General features: G+C 38.2%; 1 protein-coding gene across 1 annotated transcript; it reads right to left on the bottom strand.

Annotated features, from left to right (window-relative positions):
* Window positions 1-2,588: 2,588 nt before the first annotated feature.
* LOC128931272 (histone H3.1-like) lies at window positions 2,589-3,188 on the bottom strand. Its single transcript, XM_054251855.2, has one exon. The coding sequence runs from the start codon at window positions 3,160-3,162 to the stop codon at window positions 2,755-2,757; it is 408 nt and encodes a 135-aa protein (XP_054107830.2). The 5' UTR covers window positions 3,163-3,188; the 3' UTR covers window positions 2,589-2,754.
* Window positions 3,189-14,639: the final 11,451 nt, after the last annotated feature.

The raw sequence follows: 14,639 nt of genomic DNA, 5'->3' as shown, positions 1-14,639 counted from the left end.
CCAGAAAGCACTGCTAAGAAGTGAGGGTGGGTGGTCATAACCAAACACACTGCCCTCCTTTCCCTTCCCACTGTGGGTTTCTCAGGCTGAGGCTGTCACAAAGGAGGAGGGATAAAAATTGTTTTCGTTGATATTTTATCATGAACATTTATGAACGTACAGCAAAGTTGAAAAAACTTTACAGTGAACACTTTAACTGTATCTTCACCAAATTGGAGTCTTGTTTTATCTCATGTCCATTCATAGATCCATCTTTCTATCCATCCAGTAATCCATTATAGTTTGTAGGCATTTTAAAGTAAATTGCAGACATCAGTAACTCAACGCGCATTAATTAGAATTTGGTACCTTTTTTTTCCTTTTGGTGTAAAGTTTACAAATGATGAAATGCAAAAATTTTAAGTATGTATTTACCGAATTTTGACAAAAGTATACATATGTGTAACCCAAAACTCTATCAAATAAAGAACATTACTATAATCCCTGATATGGTTTGGCTGTGTCCTCACCCAAATCTCTTCTTGAATTGTAGCTCCCAGAATTCCCACGTGTTGTGGGAGGGACCTGGTGGGAGAGAATTTAATCATGGTGACAGTTTCCCCCATACTGTTCTTGTGATAGTGAATAAGTCTCACAAGAGCTGATGCTTCTATAAGAGGAAAGCCCTTTTGCTTGTTTCTCATTTCTCTCGTCTGCCACCATGTAAGTTGTCCCTTTGACTTTCTGCCGTGATGATGAGGCCTCCCCAGCCAGGTGCAACTGTGAGTCCCTTAAACCTTTTTTGAATAAAGTACCCAGTATCAGGTATGTCTTTATCAGCAGTGAAAAAACGGACTAATACAATCCCAGAAAGTTTCCTCATGACTTGTCTCAGTCTCCAGCTCTGTACCCTTAGATTTTTTTCATTGTAGACTAAGTTTGCCAACTTTAGAAATTCCACGTAACTTGAATCATGTTGTGATAACCCTATATATAAGGCTCCCTTCAGTCCACAAAATAATTTTTATATTTATCAGTCAGGTTACACATATCAGTATCTCTTTCATTTTTATTGCTGAGTAGTATTTCATGCTATGAAATAACGTAGTTCGCTACCTGATCCTCTATTTGTGGTCACCAGAAATATTTTCAACTTTTGATTATTATGAGTAAAGCTATTGTGGTCTTCTATAAGTATTTTTATTAACATGTATTTTCACTAATTGGGGTAGATTCCTAACTCGGAAATTTATTATAGATGAGATGTATATTCGTTCTATAAGAAAATTCCAGAAATTTGACAAAGTAGTTGTACTGTTTTATAGTCCCATTAGCAATAGTTATAGTTGTGCTGTATTCTTGCCAACATTTGGTGTTTAGTCTTTCCCAACCTAGTTATTTTGTGGGGTGTGTAGTAGTATCTCACTGTGGTTTTAATCTGCATTTCCTTGATGTTAACCATTTTGTCCCACTTGTATATTATCTTTGCAAAGTGGCTCCTCAAATTTTTTCCCCCTCTAAACAGGAATTGTTATCTTTTTTTCTTTTAGTTGTTCTGTCATCCAGGCTGGAAGGCAATGGTGCAATCTTGGCTCACTACAGCCTCTGCTTCCTGGGCTCAAGCGATCCTCCCACCTCAGTCTCCCAATTAGCTGATACCAGGCTAATTTTTGTATTGATATTAGCCAACACACAAGGTTAATTTTTTGTACTTATAATAGGTGTCAGGGTCTCACCATGTTGCCCAGACTAGTCTCAAACTCCTGGCCTTAAGTCATTCATCCTCCTCGGCCTTCCAAAGTACTGGCACTGCAGGTGTGATCCACTGTGCCCAGCCTTATTTTCAGGTTATAAAACTGCTTTTTTTTTTTTTTTCTTGTTACATTTACTTAATCTCAGTAGAAAGAAAAAAAAAGGGGGTAAACAGAAAGGAAATAGAAACTCCATAAAAAATAGTTATCAGGGGCTTGTGATATCCTCTCAGAAAGCAGTTTAAGGGGGCTTGTGATAGTAGTTTACATTTCAGAGATTTTACATTTCAAAGATACAATGGACCCTTTAAGGTGGCTGGTTAAACCTGTTTTTCACCAGGAGCTAAAACAAAGGCTTGGCTCCAGGGAAAATATGGGCAGAGGTCTCTGCTCCTCTCAGGCATCTCAATTGCAGTAAGTTTATTGCTTACACAGAGACTGATGGGGACATGGAAGCAGACAGCACAATGTCCTCATAAACTGCAGCCCTTTTCTTTGCATTCTGTTGTTGCTTTTAGTGAGTCAGCTCATGGCCCTTTGTCTCACTCGACAGCTCTCGAGGTGGGGAAATGCAGACAGGTCCAGCAGCCAAACTGGGGCGAGTCAACTAGCTGCCTCGAGCCCTTGGCGCGAACACTACAAGGGCCCAAAGGGATTAACTACAAATACAGTTTCAAGAAATCTGTTCTATGATTGGTGTACACAGATAACGTGACTAAAGTTCAAAACCCAAGCCTTCTATAAAATGAACCCATGTGTCCTATTCCACTACCAACTCCATGCAGCAAACGCCCAACACCCAGTTAATGAAAAGGAACACGCTTACAATCTCGCACGTCCGAGAGAAACCAGGCGATATAGTAAGCTAGCCATCAACTTTGGACAATCGAATGAGTATGTAAGTACCGCAATCAACATTAACTTTCACAGAATTAGATCAGTTAATCACAGCTATTTTCGGGTAAAAGTGGGCGGCTCTTAAAAGAGCCTTTGTGAGTTGGATTTAATTACTGCCCAGAAAGCTTTACGCTCTCTCCCCACGAATGCAGCGAGCGAGCTGAATGTCCTTGGGCATGATAGTCACCCGCTTAGCGTGGATGGCGCACAGGTGGGTGTCCTCAAAGAGCCCCACCAAGTAGGCCTCGCACGCCTCCTGCAGGGCCACCACCGCGGAGCTTTGAAAGCGCAGGTCAGTCTTGAAGTCCTGAGCAATTTCTCGCACCAGTCGTTGGAAAGGCAACTTTCGGATCAGCAGCTCCGTTGACTTCTGGTAGCGGCGAATCTCGCGCAGGGCCACGGTGCCGGGCCGGTAGCGGTGCGGCTTCTTCACGCCGCCGGCTGGAGCGCTTTTCCAAGCTGCCTTAGTAGCCAGCTGCTTCCGCGGCGCTTTCCCCCCAGTGGACTTACGTGCAGTCTGCTTAGTACGTGCCATTGTGAACTAACTGAAAAAACAAAGCCCTAAATCAGGCTCTTTACTGAAAATAGATTTATGACCATTTTCTGTCAGGCTGTGGCTTGCATATTCTTTTGTTTAATGTATCTTTTAATTTTCCCAGACACATTTTCTGCAAAATTTGTGTTAGTTTTTGTTGTATTTTTCAGATACTTTGTTCATGTCATCTAAGTTGCAGAATTTGTCACCATGACGTTGTTTATGATAGTCTCTTATTATCCTTTTCACGTCTGCAGGATCTGTAGTGATAGTTTCACTTCGCTTTCACTTCTGATATTGATACTGACCATTTGTGTTTCCTCTCTTTTTCATGATCAGAGTAGCTTAAGGTTTATTAATTTTGATATTTTAAAACAACCAGCTTCTTTGCTTTGTTAGTTTTCTCTATTATTTTGTCTGTCTTCAATTTGGTTTATCTCTGCACTTTTACCTTTATTGTTTCCTTCTTACTACTTCGTTGGAGTTTTCTTTGCTCTGTGTGTGTGTGTGTGCGTGTGTGTGTGTTTTCAATCTTCTTTAGGTGAACATTTACGTCATTGATTTTAGACCTTTCTCTTTTTCTTCTATTGCAGTATAAGCATGTACAGCTATACTTCCCTCTGGGAACTCCCATAGCTGTAATTCATAAGTGTTGGCATGTTGTATTTTGATTATCCCTTAGAATAAAATATTTTATATTCTACCTTTTGATTTCTTCTTGGGCTTGTGTATTATATTTAATCTCCAAGTACTTGGAGCTTTCCTAGTTCTCTTATTGTTAATTTCTGTTTTAATCCTATTGTGGTCAGGTAACATACACTGCATGAATTCAATTTGATTTAATCTATTCAGTCTTGTTTTACAACCTAGCACGTGACCTACCCTAGTGAACACTACATGTACTTGAAACATACAGTATTCTGTGGTTATTGGGTGTCGTCTTGCATTGGTTTGTTTAAGATGGTGGAGAGTGTTGTTCAGGTCATCTGCATCTTGACTAAGATTTTGTCTAGTTTATCTATCAATTGCTTGGGAGATGGGTATTAAAATCACCAATCAAAATTGTGGATTGTTTGTTTATTCCTTTAGTTCAATTTTGTTTTGTGCAAATTGATGCACAAATTATTTTTAATCCATTTTTTTGATGAAATGACTCTTCTGTAATCATGAACTATCCCTCTTTATCTTTGGAAATACTCTTTTGACTTAAGCATATTTTATTTGGTATTAATATAGCTTCTTCACACTTCCATTACTGACTGTTTGCATAGTATATCATTTTAAATGTACTCATTTAGGGTCAGGTACAGTGGCTCACACCTGCAATCCCAGCACTTTGGGAGGCTGAGGCAGGTAGATCACTTGAGGTCAAAAGTTTAGGACAAGCCTATCCAATGCAGTGAAACCCCAGCTTTCTTAAAAATACCCCCACATTTAGCTAGGCGTGGTGGCAGGTTTCTGTATTCCCGGCTACTCAAAAGGCTGAGGCAGGAGAATTGCTCGAACCCAGGAGGCAAAGTTTACAGTGAGCAGAGATTGCACCACTGTACTCCAGCCTGGGAGATAGAGTAGGACACTGTCTTAAAAAAATTCAAATGTACTTATTTAGACCTACGTATATTTGTCTTTTTTTTTCTATTCAAAGTGTGTATTTCATATACAGCACTGGGTCATGTGGGTTTTTTAAATCAATTCTGAATCTCTGCACTTTAATTGGAGTATGTGGTATGATTCATTAACATTTAACGTTATTAAATATAGATTTATTAGTGGTTGAATGATGTAATTGGATTGAAGCTTACAATTTAATGGTTTGTTTCATTATTTTGTTTGTTTTTGTTTGCATCCCCTTCCCCACTTTTTGTCCTGTCCCTTTTCTCCTGATGTCTTTTGGACTCTTTAAATACTTTTAAAATTTCATTTTAAAATATCCATGTCTTATTAGATGTAGTGGTTGAATATTCCTTATCTGAATTCCTTGGGACTAGAAGTGTTTTAGATTTTAAATTTTTTTTATATTTTGGAACATTTACATATACATATCTTTAAGAGATCGCTTAAAGATATAACTGAAGTCTAAACGCAAAATTCACCTATGTTTATGTACACCTCATACACATAACGCAAATAAAATTTTACATATTTTTAGCAATTTTGTGCACGAATCAAAGTTTGTATACATTGAACCATCAGAAAGCACACATATTGCTATCTCAGCCATCGATGTGGATGAATTTCAGATCTTGGAATATTTTGGATTTTGAGGTTTATAGATCAGAGGTGCTCAACCTCTACCTGTTTTCATTGTTGATGATTTTATGTGTTAAAATATGTAAAGAAGGGTTAAGTTTTCAGCTAAATGAGATTTTTGAGTTTGGAAATTAAACTAAACAGGATTTTTCTTAAGTTCCAAAACACAGGTGCAGAATGTGTAGGTTTATTATATAGGTATATGTGTACCATGGTGCTTTGCTGCACCTATCAACCGTTCATCTAGGTTTTAAGCTTCACATGCACTAGCTATTTGTCCTAATGGTCTCCCCGTCTCACCCTCCTCCGACCCCCAACTGGCCCCAATGTGTGTTGTTCCCTCCCTGTGTCCATGTGTTCTCACTGTTCGACTCCCAATTATGAGTGAGAAAGTGTGGTGCTTGGTTTTCTGCTCCTGTTTTGAACTAGACAGAATTTCTTAATATCTTAAATTGCTCAGTGAAATAGAAAATATCAAAGATTCTACCCAACAGGTGGGTAAGAATGAGTCCACGTAGCAACTTTGATAAAGTGAAGGGAAATAACAAACCATTTCTGATTGCTCCCTGCCACAGCCAGTGCATTCAACCTTTTTACTGTCCTTTTATTATTTTTTCATTGTTCTTACAGTCATTATTATTTTTCCCCAAATGAAAAAATAAAAGTGGTGGGATTGATAGTGAGGAAACAAAGACTGACAGCTGCCCCTACATCTGAGTTTAACTTTTGAGAAATATAGTCAACATGATGATTTTCACACAGGGCTAGTTGGCCTTCTGCATCTGTTATAATTCCTGTTATGTTGTGAACAGAAAATAAATTTTTCTCTCCATGGGAACCTGTTAGTGATACTTGAGAACAATGTCAACTGTAGGCCAAAACCGAATACAAGTGGAAATATTGTTTCATTTTTTTTTGCAGTATTCCTTTTCTAAGACCTGAGATAGGAGGATAAAAAATGAAAGAACTATTGATATGTGCAACAACATGGCTGAATATCAAAAACATTTTCTTGACTAAAAGAAACCTTACATATGGAGTGATCACAATATAATTCTATTTCTATCAAACTTTAAAATCTGTGCTGAAAGAATATTTAAAAGTATATTTGGGTTCGGGACCGACTAAGAGGAGGCAAAACTGAACTTTTTAGTCTCTGCTGTGATCCAAAACCCATGCTATAAACTTTGTACACAGTATCTCATTTAATCCTCAAAATCACCCTAACAGGTAGTTACTGTCACTTCCCCTGCTTCACACAGAACATAAGGCTCAGAGAATCCAGGTACTGTGTTTTTTTGTTTGTTTTTTTTTTTTTTTTTTTTTTGAGACGGAGTTTCACTCATGCCACCCAGGCTGAAGTGCAATGGCGTGATCTCGGCTCACTGCAAGCTCCGCCTTCTGGGTTCAGGCAATTCTCGTGCCTCAGCCTCCCAAGTAGCTGGGACTACAGGAACGCACCACCATGCCCAGCTAATTTTTTGTATCTTTAGTAGAGATGGGGTTTCACCATTTTGACCAGGATGGTCTCGATCTCTTGACTTCGTGATCCACCCGCCTCGGCCTCCCGAAGTGCTGGGATTACAGGCGTGAGCCACCAGGCCTGGCTCGGTACTGTGTTTTACACCTACTTAGAAGTCACCAATTCCTAACGTTCTATAAAATGTTCTAAATAAAAATGAATAAAGTAGGCAAAAAAGACCATGTAAATAGCATTTCTACAAATATCTCCTAAGACAATTTTCACATCGATGTCCAAAGACATTTACAAGAATGTTTTCCACAACACTGTTTAAAATAATAGAAAACCACAAGCAACCTAAATGTCCATGGAAGAGTTAGATTCTTTGTCTTTCCGTAAAATGCAATACTGTGCTGATGTAGAGATATCATATTCATTTTTAAAAATTACATTCACCTTCTTCTCATGGATCCAAGGAGATATGTTAGAGAATATCTATTGCATTTGGACATAAACATAAATACAAAGGAAATAGTAGGGGCTCTCTACAAGTGGTTATATATTGGAAGAGGAAGAAGAGAAAAACAAAAGGGATCCTGAACTTTGTATATGCTTTGGTAGTGTCTGGTTTTGTATATAACTTGAATTTTTTCATAAATATATTTTACAGTCTGCATAAATACTAGGTAAGAAGACAAGTCAGTCACTTTAGTAAAAGTTCTTCCAATTACTGCAACTGATTTCTACAGCCAGAATGTTCCCAGAACCCGAAAAGAGGAAGCACTATAAATGGAAGGCAGAAATACTGACACTAGAGGGCCAGAGCTGGAGAGGGTGGATCTAATGCAGCAAATCCATCAGCAGTTCTCATCGCCATCTTTGAGAAACCTCACAATTTTCCGTGCTTAATAAATGAGTTAAATTGAAAACAAATCCATGACAGTGGTGCATGAGAAAGGTTACATGTGTCCCGAATAATAAAGTCTGCGCACAATATAATTTAAAACATACCATTTTACATTCATAAGATTGACAAACAAAAAGTAAAAGCCTAGGAATATCAAGTGAAGCCAAACACAAAACAAGTTTCCCCACATTTCCTGTGGGAATACAAATTGTTACAACGACTTTAAACAATTGGAAATTCATAGTAAAAATGAAGACAAGCCTCCCCTACAATTTACCAATCCCTCTTCTGGGAACACAGTAAGAGAGATTCTTCCCAAGAAACCTGTAAACAAATGTATATGGCACTATGCATGTAATTGTACATCGTGGTATTTCCATATGGTAAAGTATTATTGGGCAGGGAAAGTAAGTAGACCAGAGGTAGACATTTCAATATCAATAAGTTTTAGAAAAATAAAATTGAGTATAGGAAGCTGCAACTATATCTGTAATGCTTTGTTTTGCCAGGAAAATAAAGGGACACGTAGGGAGGGCAAAGGACAACAAAAACTAAACAATCTGAAACACATGCAGAAAAATACCCATATTTTAAAATTTTCCATTGCTGCTTATATTAGTTTCTGTCTTTTCTATACGCTTGAAGTACTTGATAATCAGAAAATATAAAAGGCATAGGAAAAAGTATTCTGAGAAAATACATCGAAAGGTTTATGGTTATTAGATTTGTTAAGATTTTAAATGACTTTAATTTTCTTCGTTATATCTCTCTATATGTCCTAGTCATACCATATTAAATGTGTATTTCATTTATGACAATAAAAATGTATTATTTAAAAACTCATATATATGCAGTTTTATCTGACATATGATGAATCTCTACGAAACATAGATTCAGCAAAAATACTGAGAACAAGAACAAAAATAATGATATTAAGAGTTGTTGACTTTTGGATGGAGCTATGAGTGACTTTACATTTATCTCTAAACTCGATTTTTCTATAGTGGGCAAATAAAATATTTGTGAAAGCTAGATTAAATAGAAAGCAATAGGTTTTAAATGAAAAGGAATTCAAATAATTTTCCAGCATGATAAAATGTTCATATTTCTAAATATAAACTACTTTACAAAAGCACCAGTGATTTTAAAGAAACATTAGATGATTTTTAAAGGAAGTCAGTTATGATACTGCAGTTTATAGTGATACTGAGTGTTTGCTAGCTCCACTAATCAGGATATTAAGTTAATAGTATATAATATGCCATAAAGAAATTATATGAGCAGAGGTTACTGCAAAAGGAGAACACAATGATTTTAAGTGGGCTGGTGACCTGAATTTCTTCCAGGGAGGGGAAACATCAGAGTCATTTGATCAATGAAGTGCCTTTTATAAATCTTCAGGAAATCTCCTATGAAGGCTTTAAGAAGATGGATTTCTTATTACTTCTGATGTATGTTCCCATGAAATTTTTACCATTGCCACCATGGGCCTGCCCAGCCTAAGCGATGGAAACTGTGAGTCCAGCCCACTGACGCTCACCATCAGTAAGAAGATTGCACACTGAGGAGGCCATGACCAGCCTGCTGACTGAAATCTATACTGTAAAAGGACGATGCTACTCCAGCAATCCTGAAACCCTGCCCTAGGATCAATGCAAAGTGGTGTCAACCTTAGAATTTCAATATGCCTAGGCAGATAGTTATCTTTAAATATAAGAACAGTATCATTTTCTGGAGAAACCAAAAGAATCCAGAAAAATTCTACAGTAGTCTACTCTGCCCTTCCTCCCCGTTCCGTCTTGTTAGTAACAGCCAAATCCAGGCACAAAGATGTCCTAACTTCTACACCTGAGGTTGCCCACAACGTGTGCTAGGTGACGCATCTTATGAAGCATATATGCAAACAATTATGGGATCTGAAAAACAATAACTCAGGCAGAAACATTAGGAATTAGTGCCCCTAAGTGAACCAGTGGGAAAAAAGGAGGCTTAGAGAGTTTAAACAACTTTCCCCAGTAGCTGATAAGTTACGGTGGCCTTAGACAAGCTGACAAGAGTGGTAGCAAAAAGGCTTCAAGGATTACAAATTGTTCTACTATAAGGTTTTAAAAAGCTTTCAAAGGCAAAGAAGAGCAAATGAAGCCATGAATTTTACAATCTACATATTTTTAGCCCTTTCTCTTTTTTGCTTTTCTTGGGTAAACTAATTAGACCCTGCAAACACATTCCCACCCACAATGTTGTCTCCATTGCTTTAGGGCCTCACCTCTGAGCAGCCAGAGGAAATGCAGCTGACCCCTTATCTAGTTAACAACCTTTTATACTCTGCCCTTTCGCTTTGCTTTCTCCATGCCACCATAAGACATACAAAGATTCTTCTGCCTCCAAGATGCTGCAGCTTTCTTCTCAGCTAGTTACCCCCAGCTAAAAATAACTGTTTCACATACTCAGAGATATATGGCAATCAAGCAACCAAGTGCCCCTTTGGCCAATGACATGTTTTTTAAAAATATGTTCAATGAGAGGCTCTTTGAAAATTATTCACTTTTTTCTGAGTTGCAAAGGAAAACGAAAGGCAAATTATGGCTCTATAAGCAACTGTTTGCACAGATCCCATTAATTGGCCATCCACAGGGCTATTGACAACTAGCTCTTTTCTCTTGTCATTTCGCTTACCAGGCAGAAATGATTACAAACTTAATTTCTTTGGGGGGTTATTTAGGTTAGAGAGGGCTCCTTGATAATGCAGAAGTCATAACGGCCACCAGAGACAGGAGAACAATAGCTCCCAGTGCTTCCACAATGGAGAGAGAGATAACTGAATGTCATATTCGGAAGAAATTCAAACCATCATTGATTTATTCAGATGAAAAAACTGAGGCTCAAAGAGGTTAGGGGGTTAACCAAAGTCAGTCAGTGTTTTAGTTTGCAGCAAAGCTGAAAGCAGGCGCTAAGCATTGCAACACCTGGTGTCTTCCTTCCTCCCCTCCATCCTGCTGCTAGTAGTGTCAGTGGCAAATACAAGCCAGTTCAAGGAAATGTGGCCTCAGCGAGGAGTACTAAGGACCAAGCACCAATGCATCTTGCCATTTACAACAAATTCCTTAATTACAAGGCTTCATTTATTCACAGAAGCTTCCTCTTTTGTACATAGCCAAACACACACACACACACACACACACACACACACACACACACACACAGTGTGACAGAGATAATTTATCATTATCTGAACGCACTCAGGGTGGTCAATTTCAGCCAGAGTGAAGAACAGAGAAAGGCAGGTTCAAGGGCACTATAGAAATAGCTGTTCCTGCTTCACTTTTCAGCCCTCCTTCCCCTCCCATCAGCCCACTTTCATTACTTTTCTCTTTGATGCAAAATCTGAACATCTTGGTCAGGCAGCTCTGCTTATCAGTGGGTTCTTAATAACCCACTTTTATCAAACTTCATCTGATGGACCCAAAATATATTTGATCTTAGCAAAAAGTACCCTTATCAGTCCTAAAATGACATTGTCCCAAAGTGAATAGTGTTAGCAGCCAACTCTCTAGAACCAGAAAGAAGTATGTTTAAATCCTCAATCCATCACTTTCCAGCCATGCTGTCATGTCCAACTCATTCTTCTTAAAAAATATCTCACTAAGCACACTAGACTGTAGAAATGCACACAGATAGGGCCTTACCTTTTCTGGCTTTATTCCTGCGAGGCAGCAGTGGACACTAACATATCTGTCACTCCAGTTAATGTAAAGGTTTAACTGGTACAAGTGCTGTGCAGGCAAGTCTCTGGAACAATGAGAGCACCCAGGAGAAGGCTTTGCTTTAGTTACAAAGGTCAGGAAAGGTTTCCCCTAGGGAGGGACCGAGATCAGAAGCATGAGTGGGCAGTAAGTGGGCAAAGTAAGGACGATCTGGCATTCCTGGCAAATATGTGGTGCAGGGGGACCTGGACCTTGGCCAGTAAAAGATGCTGAGTCTTTGCAGTGCAGAGCAGAGAGGAGGGGCACGCCATGAGGACAGAGAAATGGAAAGAAGACTGTGGCCATGGCGAGGAGGTTTGTCCTCATTCTAAGAAGGACTTGGAGGTATGGGGCATGGTCTGACTTATGTGGAGGACAGACTGGAGACAACATGGACACAGACACACAGGTGGAAGGCCAGGAGGTAATCCACAGAAGGGCTGCAATGAGAATTTTAATGGAAAAAAAAAACAGAAGCTAAGGAATATTTAAGAACTAAAATCAGCAGGCCTGAATGGTAAGTTGGATATGAGAAGTGAGAGAGAAAGAGATAAACCAGAGCTCACTCATAGGACTTTGGCTTGTGTGACTGGATAGGTGGTGGCACCATTTTCTAAAAACCAGAATGGAAGAAGGAGCAGACTAGTGACTTAAACCTCATAGCCTCAGTTTTCTCATCTGTAAAATGGGAATAGTCCTACATATATCACAATGTTTTTGAAAGCATTAGAAAATATTCCTAGAAAATGAAGCCTTCATACAAAGCGGTGTATGTTTCTCCCCCAAATAAATGGGACCTATTCTTATAGGCTTCTTTTTCTTGATCTGATTGGAAACTCAGGATCTCAGATATTCATTCCTTTTCATCCTCTTCTCTGATGGCTCTACCAAATTGCTGGTTTACTGATCTCATCACCCTAAACAACGTATGGTACTACATACTAGTCAAATAGGCAAGTTGGAAATTGCTCTTCTGAACAAATTATTGTAAATGTCACTGCTACAGTGCAGCTCATAGTGGCTCACTTGGCTGTTCAAGGGAAAAATTCTTGCAAATGCAGCTCTTATTATTTGCCAAATGTTCATGCACAAATGCATTTATTTTACCAAGAGCGTAGTGTTGGGTCATTTAAGGAGAATGGAAAAACACCACTCACAATTGAAGAGGCAAAATAGCATACAGACAGCACTCCAGAGCTTGCAAACCCCTTCATATACACTATACCAATGGTACCTCACACTGACTGCGGAGAGGCTGAGATGACGAGAAAGGGCAGGTATATTTATGATTATTTTTACAAGTAAGGTTAACTTAGACAAAGTAACTCTCTCCAGGTCACAACTCAAGGAAGTAATACATTTCTGTGATGAAAATACAAGTCTTGGGGCTTCTGATTTTATCATGTGTCTATCAAAATCCCCCACCTGCCAACGTTAAGCCATACAATGTAGAACATAAAAACCATATGAAACAGAGGAGAGGGGCGAGATCAAAACTCATTTGAACTTACATAATCATATTTTATCAATTTATTATTAGTCCACTATTATCATTGTGGTCGTCATTAATAGACAAGACGTGTTGAGCAACTACTACCTGCCAGACCAAATAGGAAGGACTTCATCTGTGCTGTTTCACTGAACCTTTACTTTCAACAAAGGTGCTCTTAAAAATCAGAATGATGAAAGTACAGATGAGAAAATGGAAGCCGAGAAGGCTTGAGTTGCCTAAACCTGCTCCTAAATCCTAGCCTTTTCCCAAGGCCACTCTACTAGACTTGCTTCTGTGGGATCTATTGTATTCATAGTCAAATACCAATAAGGCCAAGACAATGAGTACTTTTGAGTTCTTCTGGGTTTTGGGGAAAATTTAAACAATGTCTCCGAATCTCCTGAATACATTTAATGTATTCGGCCGATTCGATAAGCGAACAGGCATGAACGCTTATCTGAGATGATACCACTTTAGTTTCACTGTAACAGTACATTTTGTGTAGAATATTTCTATCTCAAATGCTGATCCTCATTCTGTTACTTACTGGCTGTATATCGTTGGACAAGTGGCTTAGCAGCTCAGACACTCAATTTAGTAGTCTGCGAAGTAGGGTTGACGATAGTTCCAATAGTATAATAAAAGTGGAACCATCTGCAGAAAGCACTTGACATGGTTTCTAGAACATGGTTAGTAAGCCACACATATTAACTATGATTATTTTTTATTTTGGTGATCCTTGTGACCACAGAATAGAGGTTAGCTACATTCTACAGAGAGGAAACTGGTTCTAAGATATAAAGTGTTTCGTGTAAATTCACCCAGCTTGATAGAATAAAGATAAGGAAGCACGTCTCCTAAATGTGACAGAGAAAATTTTTGTTACTAAAATCTCCAGCAACTCTCTGAGGAGGTGGGTCTTGGTAGCTGAAGAATTCTGAAAGTAGAAGTGGACAGAAGCTAAAATGCTCATCTGGAAAAGATAAGAAATCAAGAAACCTGAAAATGATTCAATAGTGAGCAAAGAGAAAAACAGGGGAGAGGGAGAATATGTTCAAAGGGATTTGAGAAATTTGCTCCCCACACACAATGTAAATTACTATGAAAATACTGTGTTAGAAAAAATATACAAGGCCCTTTTCTACACTATTTTAAAGTATATACCCCGTCTCAATATTGGCTGTCTTGTAAAATACAAAAATTCTATTTTTATGCAGTTACAGAAAATATAAATACTCTAATTTAACCTTAAAAAATTTACTCTGAAGACACTCTGATAGAAAAAATATACAATGCAATTTTCTACTATGTTTTAAAGTATATGCACCGACTCAATATTCTCTATCTTGTAAAATATGGAAATTCTAATTTTATGCGGTTACAGAATATATACATACTCATTTTAACACAAATGTTAAACACAAAATTACTAAAAATATAAATATTCTCTTTTTACCCCAACGTTAGAAACAAAATTGTTCTGACAATACTCTGTTAGCAAAAATATACAATGCCCTTTTCTACTCTGTTTTAAAGTATATACACCATCTCCATATTCCCTCTTGTAAAACATGGAAATTCTATTATTACGTGGATAGAGAAAATGTAAGTATTTCCTTTTGA

The sequence above is a fragment of the Callithrix jacchus genome, chromosome 20 (genome assembly GCF_049354715.1).
Source record: "Callithrix jacchus isolate 240 chromosome 20, calJac240_pri, whole genome shotgun sequence".
In the NCBI taxonomy this organism is placed as follows: domain Eukaryota; kingdom Metazoa; phylum Chordata; class Mammalia; order Primates; family Cebidae; genus Callithrix; species Callithrix jacchus.
The sequence above is the reverse complement of the archived record's forward strand: the minus strand, read 5'-3'. Positions and strand labels throughout refer to the sequence as shown.

Coding starts and splice junctions, on each gene's coding strand:
- LOC128931272 (XM_054251855.2), bottom strand. CDS start 3,162: ATGGCACGTACTAAGCAGACTGCACGTAAGTCCACTGGGGGGAAAGCG.